Source organism: Trachurus japonicus, chromosome 17 (genome assembly GCF_045865225.1).
Source record: "Trachurus japonicus isolate A0001 chromosome 17, Traja_1.0".
NCBI classification, from domain to species: domain Eukaryota; kingdom Metazoa; phylum Chordata; class Actinopteri; order Carangiformes; family Carangidae; genus Trachurus; species Trachurus japonicus.
This window is the reverse complement of record NC_140923.1, coordinates 31,796,401-31,815,442: the sequence shown is the minus strand read 5'-3', so window position 1 is coordinate 31,815,442 and position 19,042 is coordinate 31,796,401. Positions and strand designations below refer to the sequence as shown.

The 19,042-nt window shown below is 41.3% G+C and overlaps 1 protein-coding gene across 1 annotated transcript in view; it reads left to right on the top strand.

Annotated features, from left to right (window-relative positions):
* Window positions 1-16,897, top strand: part of LOC146971104 (MAGUK p55 subfamily member 7-like) — a 29,299-nt gene extending 12,402 nt beyond the window's left edge. Inside the window, exons 9-18 of the mRNA XM_085805129.1 lie at window positions 795-872; window positions 1,443-1,639; window positions 1,741-1,799; window positions 2,483-2,527; window positions 10,175-10,348; window positions 12,146-12,226; window positions 12,339-12,432; window positions 13,244-13,352; window positions 14,456-14,599; window positions 16,212-16,897. Of these exons, the coding sequence (XP_085661255.1) occupies window positions 795-872; window positions 1,443-1,639; window positions 1,741-1,799; window positions 2,483-2,527; window positions 10,175-10,348; window positions 12,146-12,226; window positions 12,339-12,432; window positions 13,244-13,352; window positions 14,456-14,599; window positions 16,212-16,442 (1,212 nt within the window). The 3' untranslated portion in view covers window positions 16,443-16,897. The remainder of the gene's footprint in view (window positions 1-794; window positions 873-1,442; window positions 1,640-1,740; window positions 1,800-2,482; window positions 2,528-10,174; window positions 10,349-12,145; window positions 12,227-12,338; window positions 12,433-13,243; window positions 13,353-14,455; window positions 14,600-16,211) is intronic.
* Window positions 16,898-19,042: the final 2,145 nt, after the last annotated feature.

Genomic DNA, 19,042 nt, shown 5'->3' with positions numbered 1-19,042 from the left:
CAAAAGTGGCACCATTGTAAAATCATTGAGAAGTATAATTTGTTATCTTTTTCAAATTTTATAAAATTCTCTTTTCTGAAAGTTGTTTTTAAGTGTGTCAGTGGACTAGCCCCACAAGCAATGTCACAGATTTTTACTAAGTCAGACAACTGTGGGACAACGACAAGGAGCATGAGCAAGCAAAACTGTAAAATTCGAAGATGCAGGACAACATTCGGTCAATCATCCCTTTCAGTGCTGGGTACACACCTATGGAATTCTTTACCACCAGATATCAAATCCCAAACAGAATTAAAGATGTTTAGTGCTAAAGCTAAACATTGGCTTAAGCAGCAGCAGAAATGTGAACATTAACTTCTCTCAAGTCACTGTCAATACAGCATTCTACTAATGTTTAATGTATTTAATTTGTGCAATTTCTTAATGTAAATTTTGTAGCTGTGTTTATTTATTCATGATAACTATTCACTGTATTATTCACTGTATTTGTATTATTGCACTTATTGTAACGGTATTCAGTATCTTTTATCCTTCTTTAGCCTGACCAGGGACAAAGACTGCAAATTAGCTGAAGCTAGACGTCTTGTATGCATCGCATTTTTCATTCTTTGTGGCAATGTTGTATGTATCGTCCCTGCAAAATAAACATTAAAATAAAATAAAAATAACTCTTTATGCTGAGATAAATGAAGATAACTTGGTAATTGTAGCTTCATATTTATTGTACAGACAAGAAAAAGACAGAAAATTGTGGTATTTCCTTATTAATCTTTAATGTCACTGCTTTTGCGCAGGCCTGTTCTCAGGGTGACATTACATTCAAGATCGTTCCCGCCTCCTCAAAGGATGAAATGTCAAGTCATAAGAAGAAGGTAGAGTAAATATTAACTAAACTGTGTGTTTTTATGTTTGCATGCAGCCCAGCTGCATGGGGAACGCTCCACCTGTTTTCAGTAAGAAGGGATGAAATCAGTGTATTCTAGAGTATTTGGTTATTTTTTTGAGTTTTGGCCACAGTGCTGTCACTACATCAGTGTGATTGTCAAGACGTACAGATCAGGCAGTCAAGGATAAGATTTTTATCATATAAAGACTTTATCTATCATTTTATACTCAAGCCATCTGCTCGGCTGGATCCACTCAATTACAATAAATCTATACACCTTACATAGAAACTTTCAAGTTCTACCTTCTGTACTTAGAAAGATGGGGCGGGTGTCCAAGCTGGAAACTGTTAGAGTGAGTGACTATTATGTAATGGATTAAGACAAATTATGTCCAGTGATTGTGGTCATTTGTCAGAAGTGACACCAACATAATTTGAAGACACAACAGAGAATGATGTCCTTATGTCCAGCATTCATAAAGCTGCAGTAGAAAAAAGAGTAGAATATGCATTTTCTGTAATATGCATTACACATTTAATGATTTTCTCACCTCAGCTCTTTGTACGGGCTCTTTTTGCCTACGACCCGAGTGAGGATCCCGCTGTCCCATGCAAGGATGCAGCAGTTTCCTTCAAAAGGGGCGACGTCCTCCAGATCGTCAGCCTGGAGGATGACACCTGGTGGCAGGCCTGTCACCTCGGAGACGGCACCAGTCGGGCCGGCCTCATCCCCTCACAGCAGCTACATGAGAGGTGCTCCTTTTACGACACTTTCACAACAACACTCTCATGTAGTATGAAGTCATTCTGATGAAATCCTGTGACGATGCCTTGTTTTATCTGGTTTCTTACAGGAGAGTTGCACTACAGCGACCCAAAGCTCTGTTCAAGCCTCGACGAGTTAAACCACCAGGTGCTGAGCCAACATTTATCCATAAACTCACCACACCTGAAAAGAATAAAAACCCTTTTAACACTTTCCAATAAACACATTAGAGCTGGTTCAGTGTTAAGCGGAGAGGTGACAGGTCAAGGTCAGGGGTCAGCTCTGCCGTCCTCCTGTAGTACTCACACCATTTGTTTTCTCCACATGCTCCACAGATGAGGGGGAAGGTACTGTCTGTTTAAATTTGCGTTTGAAAACTTACCATCACAATGATTGACATAATATAATATGCATGTATATTTAAGGTTTTGGTTTTGGTTTTCTAAAGATTTAAAGAGGTCTTTTAGCCAAAGATAATAATCACGTAATTCTCCCCACATCATATTTCCAAAATGGAGAGGATTTCTGTGAAATGTTCCTTTGTTGTAACCAAGCAGGTTTAAAGTGTCTGGCCTCCTACAATGTGATTTAGTTTTTCACTAGCAATCACTTTGTATGGGTAAAGTAGTTATTAATACTTCTAAATTGTGGATATCATATCTAAATAAAACTATTATTAGAATTTCCAAAGAAAAATATTAGGACATTTGGGTCAGAACATATGTTAATACTTTGAGTCTGAAATTTCAGAGCCATGCACATGTCATCTCCGTGTGGTTTGAATCCACAATTTCCTCACTCTTTCCTCTTCTCTCTTCCTGTTTTTCCAGTCGTGGAGGATGTAGACTACGGAGCTATAACAGGGATCCACATTGGTGAGATGTTTGACTTCTTTCACTCATATTCCACAGACACTAGAAAAGGGACCAGTATACAAGACAATACACCTCGAATAGCAATCTACAGCTCGCAACAATATGCATTGAATATGTATTTTAAAACAGATGGAGAAAAATCAGCAAGAACGGACACCCCAGATATATTTATCCTACAGACCGGTTCATGTGATGATGTAGTTTTGTGGTTTGGAGATTTAGGGGGAAGGACTAGAACAGCAAATGTGGTTTTAGCTTTCCCATTTATCCCATTTGTCTTGATCTCATGGATTGGACATGATGTGCTCGTGTGTATTTGCCTGTGTGCATTTGAGCAGTGCAGGATGTTCATACGGGGGTGTGCACTTATGGCTGATTGTAAAAAGGCTCCTTGGGTCTATACAAGGCAAGGTAATTACAGATGTTGCATTATATCAGTTCTAAGAGTCATGTGCATTTAATAATGTGCATTTCATCTTATCTCAGGCCAGGTTCCACCTGAGGACGTGGTTCAGACTCTGTTTCCTCTTTGTCTGCCATGTAAAGCCTTATTGATGCTGCATGACCGCATGACTGCATGCAGTGTAATCAGAGAGAGTGAAAGAGAAGCAACACAGAGGAGTATCACAGACACACAAGTGAAGACATGGTAAAGAGGGTAAACCCAAGTTAACTCACTTGTCCTTAGCTAACACCATTTTGGGAAATGTGTTTTCTCAAGAGCCACACTGCTATCATACTGTATGTGTCCTTTGCATATAAAGTTCAGTGAAGAGAAGCTGAGTAAAACCTGCTTGGAAAGATGCTAAATGTCGCTAGATGACATCATACGCAAATACTGCTACAACTCAGTACTTCACACTCGTGACTCATTTTTATGGAAGTATACTGTAGCTAAGGTCATCCAAGAAGTCACTAGATTTCTGTCACTAGGTCTGCTAAATCTAGCAACAAAGTCACTACGTTGGCAACACTGAGTCAGTTGACTTAGATTAGCATAGCAAGGCTGGAAGCACCTAATGTCCTGTAAATCCCAACTTCTTGTCTTTTGGACTTTGGTTTTATATGGATTAAACTAAGGTCCAGTGGTTAGCACTGTTGCCTCACAGAGAGAAGTTTCTAGGTTGATCCCCGGGCCTGGGGCCTTTCTGTGTGGAGCTTGTATGTTCCCCTCTGTGTGTGTGTGTGTGTGTGTGTGTGTGTGTGTGTGTGTGTGTGTGTGTGTGCGTGCGTGCGTGCGTGCGTGCGTGCGTGCGTGCGTGCGTGCGTGCATGTGTGTTCTCTCCGGCTTCTCCAGCTTCCTCACACAGTTAAAAGATTCAAAATGACTCTAAATTGACCATAGGTGTGAATGTGAGCGTGTGTGTGTGGCGAGCTGTTCAGGGTAGCCCACCTCACCCTGTGTCAGCTGGGATTGGCCTCCTGCAACCCTGATTAGAGGTGTATTGTATGTACAATGGATGGATGGATGGATGGATTAAACAGGTATGTGATGACCAAAATAGACTTGGAGGTGCTATTATTCCCCTTGTTTAGGTTTAGGTTTATTTGTTTAGCACAAAAAAATGCGTATAACGCTGCGCAAGGAGGGAACGAAGTCCTTGCGAACTTGTACAAGGTTCCACCCTTGTCAATAATACAAGCAGACAACATACATGAGCTAAACAAAAACTTAAGACAAAAGATCAATAGCAGCAGGAATCATGGTAGGACTTGAAGCAAATAACATCAAAAAAATATGTGACAAAAGCAGAACAATGACAGAAAATATAGTTAAAGAGCGAGTAGGGAAAGATAATTAGGTTCCTGTGGAAAGTAAAAAAATCCTTCAGATTCTTTTAAAAAATGCAATGGGAGGAGATGGACCTCAGTGACAAGCTTAGTTCAGTCCAAAGCTTGGGGCCTCTATAAGTAATGTTGAATTGATGACTTGATGTTTGGGAAGACGGTAAAAATAAGCTGTTATTACTGAATATCTGTAGTCGGAATAAAGAAATTATGAAAAGTAATAGGCAGATCTTGTTTCCTGTTAATAAACTTATGGATGAAGAAGCATGTTTGATAGGCATTCACCTTATCAATAGATAAGAGTCGATATTTCAAAAAGAGAGAGGCGCTGATGGCGCATATCTAGTCAAGTGGGAGATCAGTCTCAGATTGTTGTGTTGGGAGTGTACACTTACCTTTATAAACTAGCTAGCTAACTCTGCCAACCACATTACATACTGTATAACTACAGTTGACAGCAGGGTTGCCAACTTTTGGTCCTGGGCTGGAGTGAGATTCTGTTGGCGGGGGGGGGTGGCAGCGGAGATGAGGCTGTCTATAATAATAATAATAGTTATGTTTATTGTAGTTTTTCTCTCTCTCTCACACACACACACACACACACACTAGGCTATACCTGCAAACTGAGTAGGCTAGAGGTGCAAAATATATCCCTCTAGGGGGTCTGAAAACCCCCCCCAGAAAAACATTGTGATTTTAACATGTATTTGAAGCATTCTGGTGTACTCTGAGAAGAAAATAAAGGGAAAACACAACATTTGCTTCAGATAAGAGGGAAAAAAGCAGATCTGTGGTTCCTATCATTGTATGGAGTGTATGAAACTGGTCTAGTGGGGAGCTCTGGCTTTTGGCCTGGACCAGCCTATTGAGCCTATTAATATATGAAAGGACAGAACAGACATGTCCTGTGATTTTTAGTCTTCTATTACAGCCTGATGATACAAGTCAGGTCCTGAAATGTGTGTTTCTCTTCTGTAATAAACATTCTACATACCCATTCGGAGTTTGCAGGTATGGCCCACGTGCATGCATGCGCAGTTGCGCACACACGTAGCCTACACACACACACACACACACAGACGTACACACACACACACACACACACACACACACACAGACACACACACACACACACACACACACACACCTGTTGCTGCGCTGTCTCTCTCTCCTCTGCTCTCTGGACTGAGCTGCCTGGCTGTACTTTTGTGCTACCCAGTTAGTCCAGGCAAAATAGCGTTTTATGACAGACTAATTGTCACAGAAGGTTTTTCACCATACATCATTTCTATGAGGTGTCTAGAACAACATACTAAAAGTCCTAAGAAATCCTAGTTGGGGAAATATGTTTAATTCTCATCATTATTTACTGTATAAAGTCTATGGTGCTGAGAACAATACACCCCAATGGGGCTATTTTTTCCCTTTACTCCTATCACAATGAAACTTTACATGATGAAAGTATCCATGAAATGTAACATTTTTTGTATTACAAGTTTCTTTGAAAATGAATTTGAATATGCAAATGAGCCTTACATTAATCAAATATGCCCAAAATACACCCGAATAGGCTTCTTTTTTTCCTTTACTCCTACCACAATGAAACTTTACACAATGAAAATAGACATTAAAAGTAACATATTTTGTATTACAAGTTTCTTGGAAAATGAATTTGAATATGCAAATGAGCAATACACTAATGGATTATGCCCAAAATACACCCGAATAGGCTTATTTTCTTCCTTTACTCCTACCACAATCACACTTCACACAATAAAAGTATACATGAAAAGTAACATTTCTGTATTTCAAGTTTCTTGGAAAATTAATTTTAAATATGTGAGCTCAACACTAATTGACTTATGGTCAAGAAGCCATGAAGCCACAAGCAGCAACAGGGGCCAAATAACTAACACATTCATGTCCATTCAATAAGTTAACCTGTGCACTGAGTGCTGTCACTTGCCACACTTGACTTATGCATACACACATGTCACTTGCCACTTAAAAGACCTATATTGACCTTAAGAATTAATTGCACTGTCTTGTCTCCAGTTGCTTTCTAAATTCTTTTTTTTTTAATTAGCGAACAAGCCTTACCTAACGACTTTCCTCCCAGTTTGCAGAGAACATCAGAAGAAAGTCAGAATTCATCAAAGTCGTTTCAACGACTGTGTGTGATGTTATGCTGAACTATGTTCAACAACATATGAGTGGGACTAAGAACTAAATTATTCTGCCCCTGTTTTTGCTGCTTGCGGCTTTATGGCTTCTTGACCATAAGTCAATTAGTGTTGAGCTCATTTACATAATTTAAAATTAATTTTCCAAGAAACTTGAAATACAGAAATGTTACTTTTCATGTATACTTTTATTGTGTGAGTAAGTTTTATAAGTTTGATTGTGGTAGGAGTAAAGGAAGAAAATAAGCCTATTCGGGTGTATTTTGGGCATATTCCATTAGTGTATTGCTCATTTGCATATTCAAATTCATTTTCCAAGAAACTTGTAATACAAAAAATTTTACTTTTAATGTCTACTTTCATTGTGTAAAGTTTCATTGTGGTAGGAGTAAAGGAAAAAAAGAAGCCTATTCGGGTGTATTTTGGGCATATTTGATTAGTGTGTGGCTCATTTGCATATTCAAATTCATTTTCAAAGAAACTTGTAATACAAAAAATGTTACATTTCATAGATACTTTCATCATGTAAAGTTTCATTGTGATAGGAGTAAAGGAAAAAAATAGCCCCATTGGGGTGTATTGTTGTCGGCACCATAGACTTTATACAGTAAATAATGATGCAAATTAAACATATTTCCCCAACTAGGATTTCTTAGGACTTTTAGTATGTTGTTCTAGACACCTCATAGAAATGATGTATGGTGAAAAACCTTCTGTGACAATTAGTTCTATTTTGGGGTCCAAAATGAGCTAAATTGCCTGGACTAAGTCTGCATCTTGATTTTATAGTTTTCAACGGACTGGCCCAACCAGCCCGACCGCAGGCGTCAGTTCGAGCCGCGTTCAGTCTGAAAACATAACTCGGTCAGGTCAGGTTGTGTCTCGGGCTTCACTCTCTCCCTCTTTTTTTTGGCCATCGAATTCGGACCAAGTCGGGTCCAGGCTTCAGCACCGTGCCGCTGTCGGGGGAGAGGGGGGGGGGGGGTCGCGGATCAACAACTCCCCGTCCTACTGTGCTGTGATCACAGGCTTGAGCAGCCGTCCAATCGACACGCGGATAAGCATCGCGCACACCAATCAGAGAGCCTATTGATGAGTGCCAAAGCTTGCTTTAATTTTTTTTTTTTTTTTTTTTTTCAAATCGCTTGATTTTGGCGTGAGAATTGTTTGAGTGGCGTGAGAGCGTGAGACAGGACCTAAAAGCGTGTGACACACGCCAGATGCGTGAGAGTTGGCAACCCTGGTTGACAGTTAGCTTCTGGGTCACAGATGTTTGGATAGAAGCTAGCTAGCTGTGTAGCAAAACTAGTGTCAAAGTTGGAAGTATATCTGGATATGAGTTGGCAAAAAAATATGCTGTATATATTTTTACATATCCAAAGAATGTAGTTGAAGCCTGATTTGATGTAATTGATTAAAATCCATTGAAGTCCTTGTCATAGTGTCCAAAGGATTGTCATTTAGTTGCTAAAGAAGGTAAGCTCTGTTTCACATGGCCTTCATGGGACAGATAACAGGGTGGTGTCAATGTTTTTGTCGTCCTTGTGACAAAAGAAGTGATTTCTTTAAATGGTCTCTGTGCTTATGAAAGAAAGATGTGGCCACTCTCCACTTATCTCTCCTCTCACCCTTACCTCATGCTGTCTAGTAAGCAGAAATATCTTGTGGCATCTCCAGAAATGGTTTTTCGGCTGAGAGCATTTACAGTAACAGATAAGGATCCCCCTGCCAGAATTAATTGAGATTGTACTTTACAGGATGTTTTCCTCTAGACCTTATTTCACTGTAGGAAAGACGATTTCTCGTTTGCTGCGCAGCATGAAGTATGCATTACCCTTTCACATTTATGAGTGAAATCATCAGTTTAAATCCCATGTAAACAAAACTTTAAATATAGAGGCATGTTTCTTAGAATGAAGCCCATAGAGGAAATGGACAGATATGCTTACAAAGTGAAATTGCAGCTGACGTCAAAGAAAGCCTGGCACCATCACTTAGCTGCAGTTAACATCATGAAAGAGAGCGAGGCTGCCAAGCTGGGCCAGACCACAGCCACATGGCAGACACTGGATGTCAGACGGCCTACAAGCCACACATGACAGACTGAGTTGTTGTCTCTCTACTGAGATTTGTGCTGTTCAGGAAAGTGTTGGACTCCAGACTTTGGGTGGCAGTGTTGATGGCTACTTAAATGGTGTTGCACTCCTCTATTAGTCTCTTATTCCTTTATAGCTCTCCCTTCTGTCGTGTTCCTTGTTGTAATCTGGATATATGATTATTTTTAATAATGTCTAAATGATGCCCATGATCAAATTTGACTGTGATGGGGATAAATATTGGTTTTAGTATTCTTCCTCCTCCTGTCTTTCTCACGGGGTGACAGACAAAACGAATATGTGCTCTGCAAGCTACACTGATCTATGTGGATCAAATGAGGTGAAAGAGGTCTCTGACAGCAGGACCCTGATGTTTTCCTAAATGAACAAACTGATCTCAGCTTTGTTTTGGTTTGATGGCCTATGACTTCACTGTTTTGTTTCACTCTCACTGCTCTAATCATTTTCATTTCCAGCCACTAACTGTTATTTGCCCACAATCCAATGGCAGACAGAGAAAATTAGCAGCTAGCTGGTGAATTTAGCAGAGCCTTAAAGGGATAGTTCACCCAAAATTCAAATTTCATGAGGGTGAGTAGATAATGAGTGCAATTTGAATTTTGGGTGAACTATTCTTTTAAAGGAGTCATCACCTGTTTGTTTGTTTTTTACGTATCTAGTCCCCCTTGAATTGCTTTGAATCAATTCTTAAAACATAGATTTCAACAATGAGACCAACATTTATCTCCTAAAAAGAATTTTACTAGCCGGCGGTAAACCTCTACAAACTTGCCGTTAAGTTAATTAGCGATCGTTGTCTCCCCTGGCATGACGACATAGTTTGGCCGGCTAACGAGCTCTGCAGAGAGGTTGCTGAGGAGCCACTGCTGTGGTGGAGCTTCACTTCTCCCAACGTCGGAGCAAACTTCTAAACAGCCGTCATTTGGATAAACTAACCGCACATTGGGGATCTAAACCCTTACTTTCTCTCGAATGAAAAAATATTGAAACTTAATAAAAATATATAAATAAATAAATAAAACAACAAGTAATGGCAGTGGCGTGGAAGTCGGGGTGGTGGAAGAGAGGTGGGTTTATGAAAGCAGGCTCCACGGTGACGTCATCAAAATCTTGTAATTTTGTGGTGTGCAGCCTCATGAGCTACTCTGGCTTAAACAAAGAGCCCAAACCAAAAAACTCAGCCACTTTCAAACTCCAGATTTTCAGGCAAGTTTCCACTGAGGTCCAACACCAATATACATGTTTTTTTTTTTAAATGTGATTTCCGGGTGATGACTCCTTTAAACAGCTTACAAACCATGTATTCATTGGTGGAGTCTAAGATACGAGCTAAAAAAGAGTGAACAAAGAGCATATATTCATCAGGTGGCCATCAAGTGTGACTTCAAATGAGTTACATTGTTGTTCTGTACCTTGACATGTACTTTAGATGCTGATACACCATAATGATAATGTGCCACAGCATTCAAGTGGGCAAAAAAAGGTCAGGGTTCGATGCTTACTAATAACACACAGAGACGTCCACTCAGCAGTCTAAGGCCTCTCTGTCCCTTCCCCAGCTGGGTTAAGAAGGAGTTTCCGACTTGGCAGAAAGAGCAGCAGGGCCAGAGAAGCGGCTCGGTCCAGGAGATGGAGTGCAGGGGTACACGGCTCGCTCCGCCCCCCAACCTACATAGAGGTTGTCCCCTACCACAGAGACGCCAAGGACAGACACCGCCTGGTCGTTCTAGTTGGTATGTATGAGCTAAACATGAGGCTGTATAAACAGACAGGTTCCCATGTTGCTTGGAGGGGTTTTAAATCACAATGCTGACTACTTAGAGATATTTTACTTTGCTGTGAATTAGTCTAACATTGCTCTATACAAAGTAGTTACTGTGGTAACACATACACACAGAGGTCACTTGTCTTCTGCTTTATGTTACCCCGCTGTTTTTTCTTTGTCCATATAAAAAAAACCTCGAAATAAGGTGATACTATTCAGTAACAGGACAGTATTATTAAAGCTGTTGTTGATCAAAAGAAAAAGTAATGCATTGATGAAGATTTATGTTCTTACTCCTGAGTGCAGGAACAATCCTTTCCCATCAGAACCACGTAAACACTGTCAGAAATATCCAAGTCAGAATATATTGTGTTCTCTTAAGTTACCTAGTGGCCCACCCCAGATTCACTTCTCTGCCAACCCTGCAGGCCTGCTCTATGTATTTTTGAGCTATATTTCTCCCCTGGGACGTTCACATTGAGCCCCGCTGTGGGTCTTTTTAATGTCATATTACGATACAACTGTAGGTCATCTGTGACTGAGGGGAACAGAGGAAAGATGAGAAGAGGAGAGATGGAAGAAGAGGGGAAAAAACAGAAGTGGAAGGCAGAGAAAAAAAGAGAGACACAATGAATTGAAGAGGTGCAAAAACAAAACCAGATAGCAAAGAGATAAATGATAAATGAATGGAGAAAACGGGATGAGTGGATTGTGAATAAGATCCTTCATAATGTCAGCCAAGTGCTCCATCATCAAACTGGAACAGTTAAGACAGCTTGGATTTAGATTTAGACCTCTTTAATTGAGTTGGACCTTCCCCCGACTCTGGATTACGTTTTACTGTCTGCTGTGTAGGCCCTTCATTGACCGGAGGTCATCATTAAGAATATATAGCTTATTGGCAATGAGAGTTATAGACAGGAAAACCAAAACCTGGATCGCTAAAACAGGACCAGCTGGATAATGTTTGACCAGGTTGGAAATATATCCGTTTTTGTTTGCATTGCATGCGCACTTAGAGTGAAACAATAGACAGTTATGCCCCGGGAAAGTTGGTGAAAGTGACTGTCAGCCACTTTAAGCCCCGCAGAACTGTTGAGAAAAAAAGGTCAGAGGAAAGTATCCACAGAGACTGGTGATGCTCCTCTCCAGTTCTGTGGAGCAGCTGTGGAACACATTAGCAGTGTAAGAGCGGAGAGTCTATAAACTTGATATTTTGTAATGTATCGAGCTCATGCAACGCAGTGATGGAAAAGGCAGGTATGTCAGGAATCCTACTTTCAGACAGCGCTCCATTAGAGTCTGATGCAATCTGGGGCTGGAGAAACCTGCACTAGAAGAAAATCCCAGATGCTGGAGTGTGTGTGTGCGTGCGTGTGTGTGTGTGTGTGTGTGTGTGTGTATGTGTGTGTGCGTGCGCTTCATCCTGTGCATCCTACACTATAGTGACACTGATACTGTGTGGCTTTGCAGATGTCACCTTTAGATGTGATGCTATGGATTTTCCAGAGGGTATAGGTGCGTTAACTGTTCGATAGAGAGACACAGACAGAGAGAGAGCGAGGCTGGTTTTCAAAGTGAAATCAGTCTGAAATCAGAGCTCTGTCTGTCTGACTCTGTCCTCCTCTGATGATAAAGACAGATGTGTCACCAGATCACTAAGCCTATTTAATGCTGGACTTGTCGTGAGGAAAACATTAGTACACAGTGATATTGGAAATGAATATCCACATACAGAACACAGTGTTTTGATCTTTGCCTTCAGGGCCCAGCGGCGTTGGCGTCAATGAGCTGAAGAGGAGGCTCCTGATCTCCGACCCCGACCGCTATGGCGTCACTGTACCGTGTAAGACGGACGACTTCAAGTTTCACAACTGACACCTTTTATCTACCTGCATGTTAAACGTTTCCTCACCTTCTCAAAGCCAACCTCAGCCTCCCAACTCGTCTTCTTTCAGACACCACCCGTGAGAAGAGGAGCCAGGAGACTGAAGGGATGGATTATCACTTTGTATCAATTCACATGTTTGAAGAGGACATTCTCAACCATAGGTAGTCTACATGCAGGTGTCGCTCTTGAGGTTTTCATTCCCATGATGTCAAAAGGAGCTCCTCCATGTGTTTCAGTCTCTCTCTGTTCATGAGAGTGATGTCCACCATTTCTACTGCTGTGTCTTTAAAGGGATAGTTCACCCAAAATTCAAATTTCACTCATTATCTACTCACCCTCATGTCGACTAAGAGCTGGGAGAATTTTCAGAGTCCTCCGTGCCTTCTCAGAGTTACGGGGGGGGTCCGTGCAGCAGTATTTGTCCATATAATGGTTGTGATTTGTGCTCACTTTTCCTTGTCCAAAAAGACACCAAAAAACATCCAAATACCTCCATACTGCTCGTCTGTAATGTCCCTCTGGTATTGAAGCCCCAACATGAGAAATTGTTCCGCCGGTCTGTGCAAATCACGCAAGATTTGCACTGACACAGGAAGAGCAGTGAACCGAGACACTGGGAGCTTCCGCTACAAACAAGCTTAAAACATAGACTTATTTAATTTTTTTCTGAACAATTTCTCATGTCGGGGCTTCAATTCAAGAGGGACATTACAGACGAGCAGTATGGAGGTATTTGGATGTTTTTTGGTGTGTCTTTTTGGACAAAGAAAGTTGGTATCCATTTACAACCATTATATACACAAATACTGCTGCGCAGAACCCCTCGTAACTCAGAGAAGGGACGGAGGACTCTGAAAATTCTCACAGCTCTTAGTCGACATGAGGGTGAGTAGATAATGAGTGAAATTTGAATTTTGGGTGAACTATCCCTTTAACATGTCGTCCCTTCTGTCAATGTCCTCCTGCCTCTAGGTTTATAGAGTATGGGAGATACAGAGGTCATTACTATGGAACAAGTCTAGACTCTGTGCACAGAGTGATGGCTGAAGGCAAGGTGTGCCTCCTGGATGTACATCCCAGTGTGAGTATTATGCCAGTTTGTGTTTACATAGTCAACTGAATTTGGTTTGTGACCCAAAATCATTCACACTGGCGATTCATACTAATGCTAGAAACAATCGCCTGTTCAGTAATGAAAATTTACAGCTTTTCCTTACATGACCTGTTGATGTTTTAATACGTTTCCAAAGTCCCATGTGTCGCCACCACGGGGTTTTAGTTCCTGGCAGTGATGCTTCCTTCTTGGCCTCCAGTGAACACAGTGGTGGGAAGCCAGTGAGGGATCACATGATACTGCTTTGTCACAGTGTCTGTGCTGTGGCTGATGGAGAATTAGGACAAATGTGGACATAGGAGACAAAATTGGAATTAAAGTGAGATTCCCACTGGAGGCTGTTGATATGCTACATGTTGTTGCCTGTGCACCATTTATACAATCTGGAATATAATCCCTCATGATTCAGACCGTGAAGGCTGACATCAATTTTGCTGCAATCTACAGCGCAAAACTCTGATATCCAGTTGCACCATTTACGGTAATACAACATTTTACCACATTTACACCATATGCGAACCAGGGCTTTCCTGCCAAAAGGCCAATCTTCTGTATTATTTTATTCTTTCAAAGGTCCCATTTTGTATAAAGTGAACTTTTTTTGATCATACAGCAGGTCAGGGTTCTGTATTAATATAGTTGATATTGACAAAGTGTCCATCTTTACGATGTCGTCACCCTCAATTGTGCCCCCAGCATGGCCTGTCTGGACTCAGTGTTCTTCAGGATTTGGTTTCTTTGAGTATTTACTCGAGATCTGTTATATTTCATAAGAAAACAGCCAGCCAATGGCAGGACAGTCTTGGAGCCTCCTCTCTGATTGGCTCACTGACCTGTTGCTGCTGGAGCTCCAGAGAGAAGCCTGAGAGAGGAGATGTGCTGGACGATGGTTTTTGTTACTAAAAATCACAAATATATCTTGTAAATTATATCAAAACTTCAAACAAAATGGTGGAGAAGTATAACATATGGGGCCTTTAATGTGTGTCTGTAATGTTTAGACAGCTCATCATGTTACTATGAATACTGTCTTCATCTATTCCCCTCCCTTTCTATTTGTGTCATTACAGAAAATAAAGCACGTGTACACATCTGAATTCAAACCATACGTGGTGTTTGTGAAACCCCCGTGTATCGAGGAGCTGCGTCTCACCAGGCGGAGAGCGAAATTCATCTCAGATGAAGAGGACACAAACGCAGTGAGGATATTTTCAGTAAGAGAAACCACAACACAAACACACACATTCCACCTGGCACCATGTGAAAAGTCTGATGCTGGATCCATGTCTTGTAGCACACAGGGCGGTGTGAGGTCAAACACCCAACCCACAGACATGCACACACCTAAACTCACTTACTCATGCACACACCTTGCCTTACACGTGGCTGGTTTGTGTTTAAAGGGATAGTTCACCCAAAATTGAAATTTCACTCATTATCTACTCACCCTCATGCCAACTAAGGGCTGGGAGAAGTTTCAGAGTCCTCCGTGGCTTCTCTGAGTTACAGGGGGTCTCGGCGTAGCAGTGCATGTCCATATGACGGTTGCAAATGGATACCAACTGTCTTCGTAACAAAAAGACACACCAAAAAACATCCAAATACCTCCATGCTGCTCGTATGTAATGTCCCTCTTGTATTGAAGCCCCGAAATGCGAAATTGTTCCGAAAAAAATTAAATGAGTCTATTTTTCAAGCTTGTTTGTAGCGGAAGCTTCTCGAGAACAGACCCTGGTTTGTCCAAATTTGAACTAGACTTATTTAATTTTTTCGGGACAATTTCACATTTCGGGGCTTCAATACAAGACGGACATTACATACGAGCAGCATGGAGGTATTTGGATGTTTTTTGGTGTGTCCTTTTGTTACGAAGACAGTTGGTATCCATTTGTAACCGTTATATGGACATGCACTGCTACGCTGAGACCCCCTGTAACTCCGAGAAGGCACGGAGGACTCTGAAACTTCTCCCAGCCCTTAGTCGACATGAGGGTGAGTAGATAATGAAATTTCAATTTTGGGTGAACTATCCCTTTAAGAGACATTTAAGAGACAGGAGAAGTTGCAGTGCTACTCGGTGGGTGGCTTTTTGTTCCACAACTTCTGAACAGGTGAGTACGTTTTGTCAAAGAGGCGAAGGGATACTCGTTGTGTGTCCAGTTACTGGATGAGGTAAGGGGTTACATCTCAGAACAAGAGTTAGGTATATTTAAGAGTACATGTGTTTTATGCAGGACAAAAAAAAATATGCTTGGTCACTTTCACAATCCCCATCTGGCTCCTTACTCGCTGTTCGCTGCCCACGTTGCCCTTATTAAAGCCAGCGGGTCACACACCTGTGCTGCAGAGCGGCTGGACGTTGCCTAGCAGCGAGCAGCGAAGGCCTGTTAGAGCTCAGACCCATCTTACAGGCCTACACGTACAACTTGTACTGCAGCTGGTGTGAAAAGGCCTCTTATCCTTTACTCTCAGCGTGTAACGATGTGTTACGCCTCGGTCAGTAGAGCTGATGGTCACGGGGATCCTTCCGTATCCATGTTATGTTACAGTATGTGCAGATTATTGTAAAACAACACTTGTTGGAGAATGTTTTTGTTACCATATGGTCGGACTCTAGTTGTTCTGTTAGCCCTCCATCGCCAGGATTTGTCATATTAACAATGATATCATCATTAATCATTACTCCCTGTTTTTATTACTTACACTGTGCAGGCTCTTTTCTTCTTTTGCTTGATAGCTAATGAAAGGACACACAAATCAAACTGGGAGCTGAGTAGCAGAGCAATTATTGTACCCTGTGCTTACAAAGCTACTCCCTTTGTACAGGAGGAGGATTTCGAAGAGATGATCGAATCGGCTGAAACCGTGGAGAACCAGTACGGTCACCTGTTTGACAAAGTGATCATAAACGGAGATGTGGCCCTGGCATTCAGGGAGCTGAGGGCAGAGCTGGAGAAGATCATGGAGGCAGAAGTTCAGTGGATTCCTGCAGAGTGGATCTGCACCTCCCCAACAGCAGCACGGAGAAGCTGTAGTCATCTGAGAAGCTGGATTTAAACGCTAAGCCCTTTAGAACCACAGGAAACTATTATTAGTTAAGTTTCTCCTGGTAAACAGTGCATTTGTCTTATTAATGACTTTTGACAGAACTGTGCCTGAGGAAAAGGAGCATGTCAACCAGATGGTTTTTGTTATTTTTTCCCTAGGACACCCAAAAACCCCAAAATTAATTTATTAAGTCTATGTAAGATATAAAGATTAAATTCATCACCTTCAACTTCTGATATTGAATTTCTTTCATATTTTAAATATTGTTCCATTTGTAAACAAGTGCTGTGATTACCTCAGTTTTCCACAGTGTCCCTCAGTGTGTATCTAATTAGGCAAACAGAATCCATCTCTCTCTCCCTCTCTCTCGTTCTCCCGCCGTCTGTCTCAGAGCCAGTTTTTCTGTTGGCATTTGGCTGAAATAATGTCGGCTCGCAGGACGAAGAAGAAAAAAAAAAAGAAAGAGGAAACTCTCCAGAGCTTGTGGCTGAGTGTAATCCTTCCCTGCCAAGTCGCAAACATCAGCATGTAATTATTCTGACAGCTGCTGCACTTCAATTAACTGTAATGTACACCAGAGAAATATTATTAGTAGCAGTCGGGGAGACATTTTGCCAACAATATGCTGTAGAAAATAGGGACACAAACAAGAAAACAGTCAATCAAAAGCATAGATAAAGCAGAAAACATTGCTTCTGCATGTAGACAAAATAATGTTGTATAACTGTGTGTATATTGTTTATATTCCATAGATGAGGACTATAAACATTGGCTGTAGTTACAATCACTAATCTGTATTGCAGTTTCTTTGCTGTTGAGAATTTCAAAGGCTTGAAATTGTGTATTTTCACCTTCAAACTTCATTCCCAATAATAAAGGTGAAAAAGTATTTTTCATACTAAGGACAGTTAAACACAGTTGGCATTGACTTCAATTAGAGGCACTCCATTAACAAACACCCATATCTGAACATCACAGCGTCTGCTGTTCTCCTTCACACAAGCTGCTTCTTCTAATTCTTTTTAATGGCTGCATTCCTCTACATTTGTGGTGTTTCCTCCCTCTTTTTGGTCGCTGTGCTCAATTGGGTGTAAAGGAGTGTTAATGTGTCTATCATGTTGTGTTTGGGAGGAAGAGGGAGCAGCGTGATGTGGAGAGACGGTAATGGCTTTCAAGGGACTCGGGCCTTTGCAGACACAGACGGAGAAAGTTATGACCGCACAAAGCTTACTGTAAAAGCAGACTGAGGCTCGACGCGGTGGATCAGGCTGCAGGGATAAAGAGCACACCATCAAGTCTCAGGTATTTGTTTTACCTTACCTGCTTATTGTCTCTGTCAAACACAACTAAGCACACGAGGAAGACAGTGCTACAGATGGAGCACTTGGATGTCTGCATGTCACCACAACCTTCAAACCAGTCTGTCAGGTCAACAGTCGCCCCTCTGCCAGGCCTGAGGCCGGCCTCAGCCAAAGCGTGGCAGTATAATTTCATCACTCCACTGAGAATCTGCAGGCACCCTCTGAGATCATAACGATGCCATTAAAGACACCCGGGTGATCCAATGAAAACGCACCGTTTTATGTTCACTGCAGCTCCCACTTCAAACATTACACAGAGGTATGATGTCAATTGGTCTCGGATAATTTGGCAAGATCGTGCCACTGTCTATTGGAAGTATGTAAAAATAAATACGACTGATGTTAAACAACATCTTTAAGTTTGCATGGGATATTCATAACTTTTAAACAACCAGCACACTCAACCGCAGCATTAGAGTACATGGCAGTAAATTAAACAAACCTACAGCAATGATCGGGAGAGGAATCTGGTTTTACTAACGTACTTTAAACTTAAATTGTTGTCTACTACTATTACTTTGCTACAGCCAAAACATGAAGCTTTTAGAAAAGAAAAAGAGAGAAACACAATATTCACAATAGACTCCATATTGTGGAGAATACGTCAGTCCGACCGCCCAAAAGTCTGACCGCCCATTCTCCGACTACCCATTAATCCGACTTATTCTAGAGGGTTATGGTTAGGTTTAGGGTTAGGGTTACGAGAAATGGGAGGTCGGACTAATGGACCCAAAAGTAAAATGGGAAGTCGGACAGACGCCATGTGCCCCTCCATATTTGCTTAGTTGCAGAGTGTTGCTAAATGTTGTTAGCAAAGTAAAGATATTAATCGATAATTAACAATTAACTGTTTTGCCATTTGGGGGCGGCACAACAAACTGTAAACACACTTACGTATATATTAAATGCTTGTAAAGTTGTTATAGTGAAGCTAATTAGCAACCAGTAGGCCTATGCTTATTTTAATCTCCATCTGTAACATTAGCAACATTTAAAGTTGTGTTTCTGACCACATGACAAATGTATTCACTCTCCTTTTTCATTCTGTTTATGCTTTTAACAAACCTCTGAGGCAAATGTCTGGTTTTTTTCACCAGAGTAACTAACTAGTAATACAGCTCCCAGTGAGCATGAATCAAAACATTAGTTGCAGGCTGTAAACCCAGAACAAAGATGTAAAAACACTGACGTCTGAGCAAATTGTGAAAGTTACAATTCTCTGTCACTATGAGCGGCAAGTTTCACGGT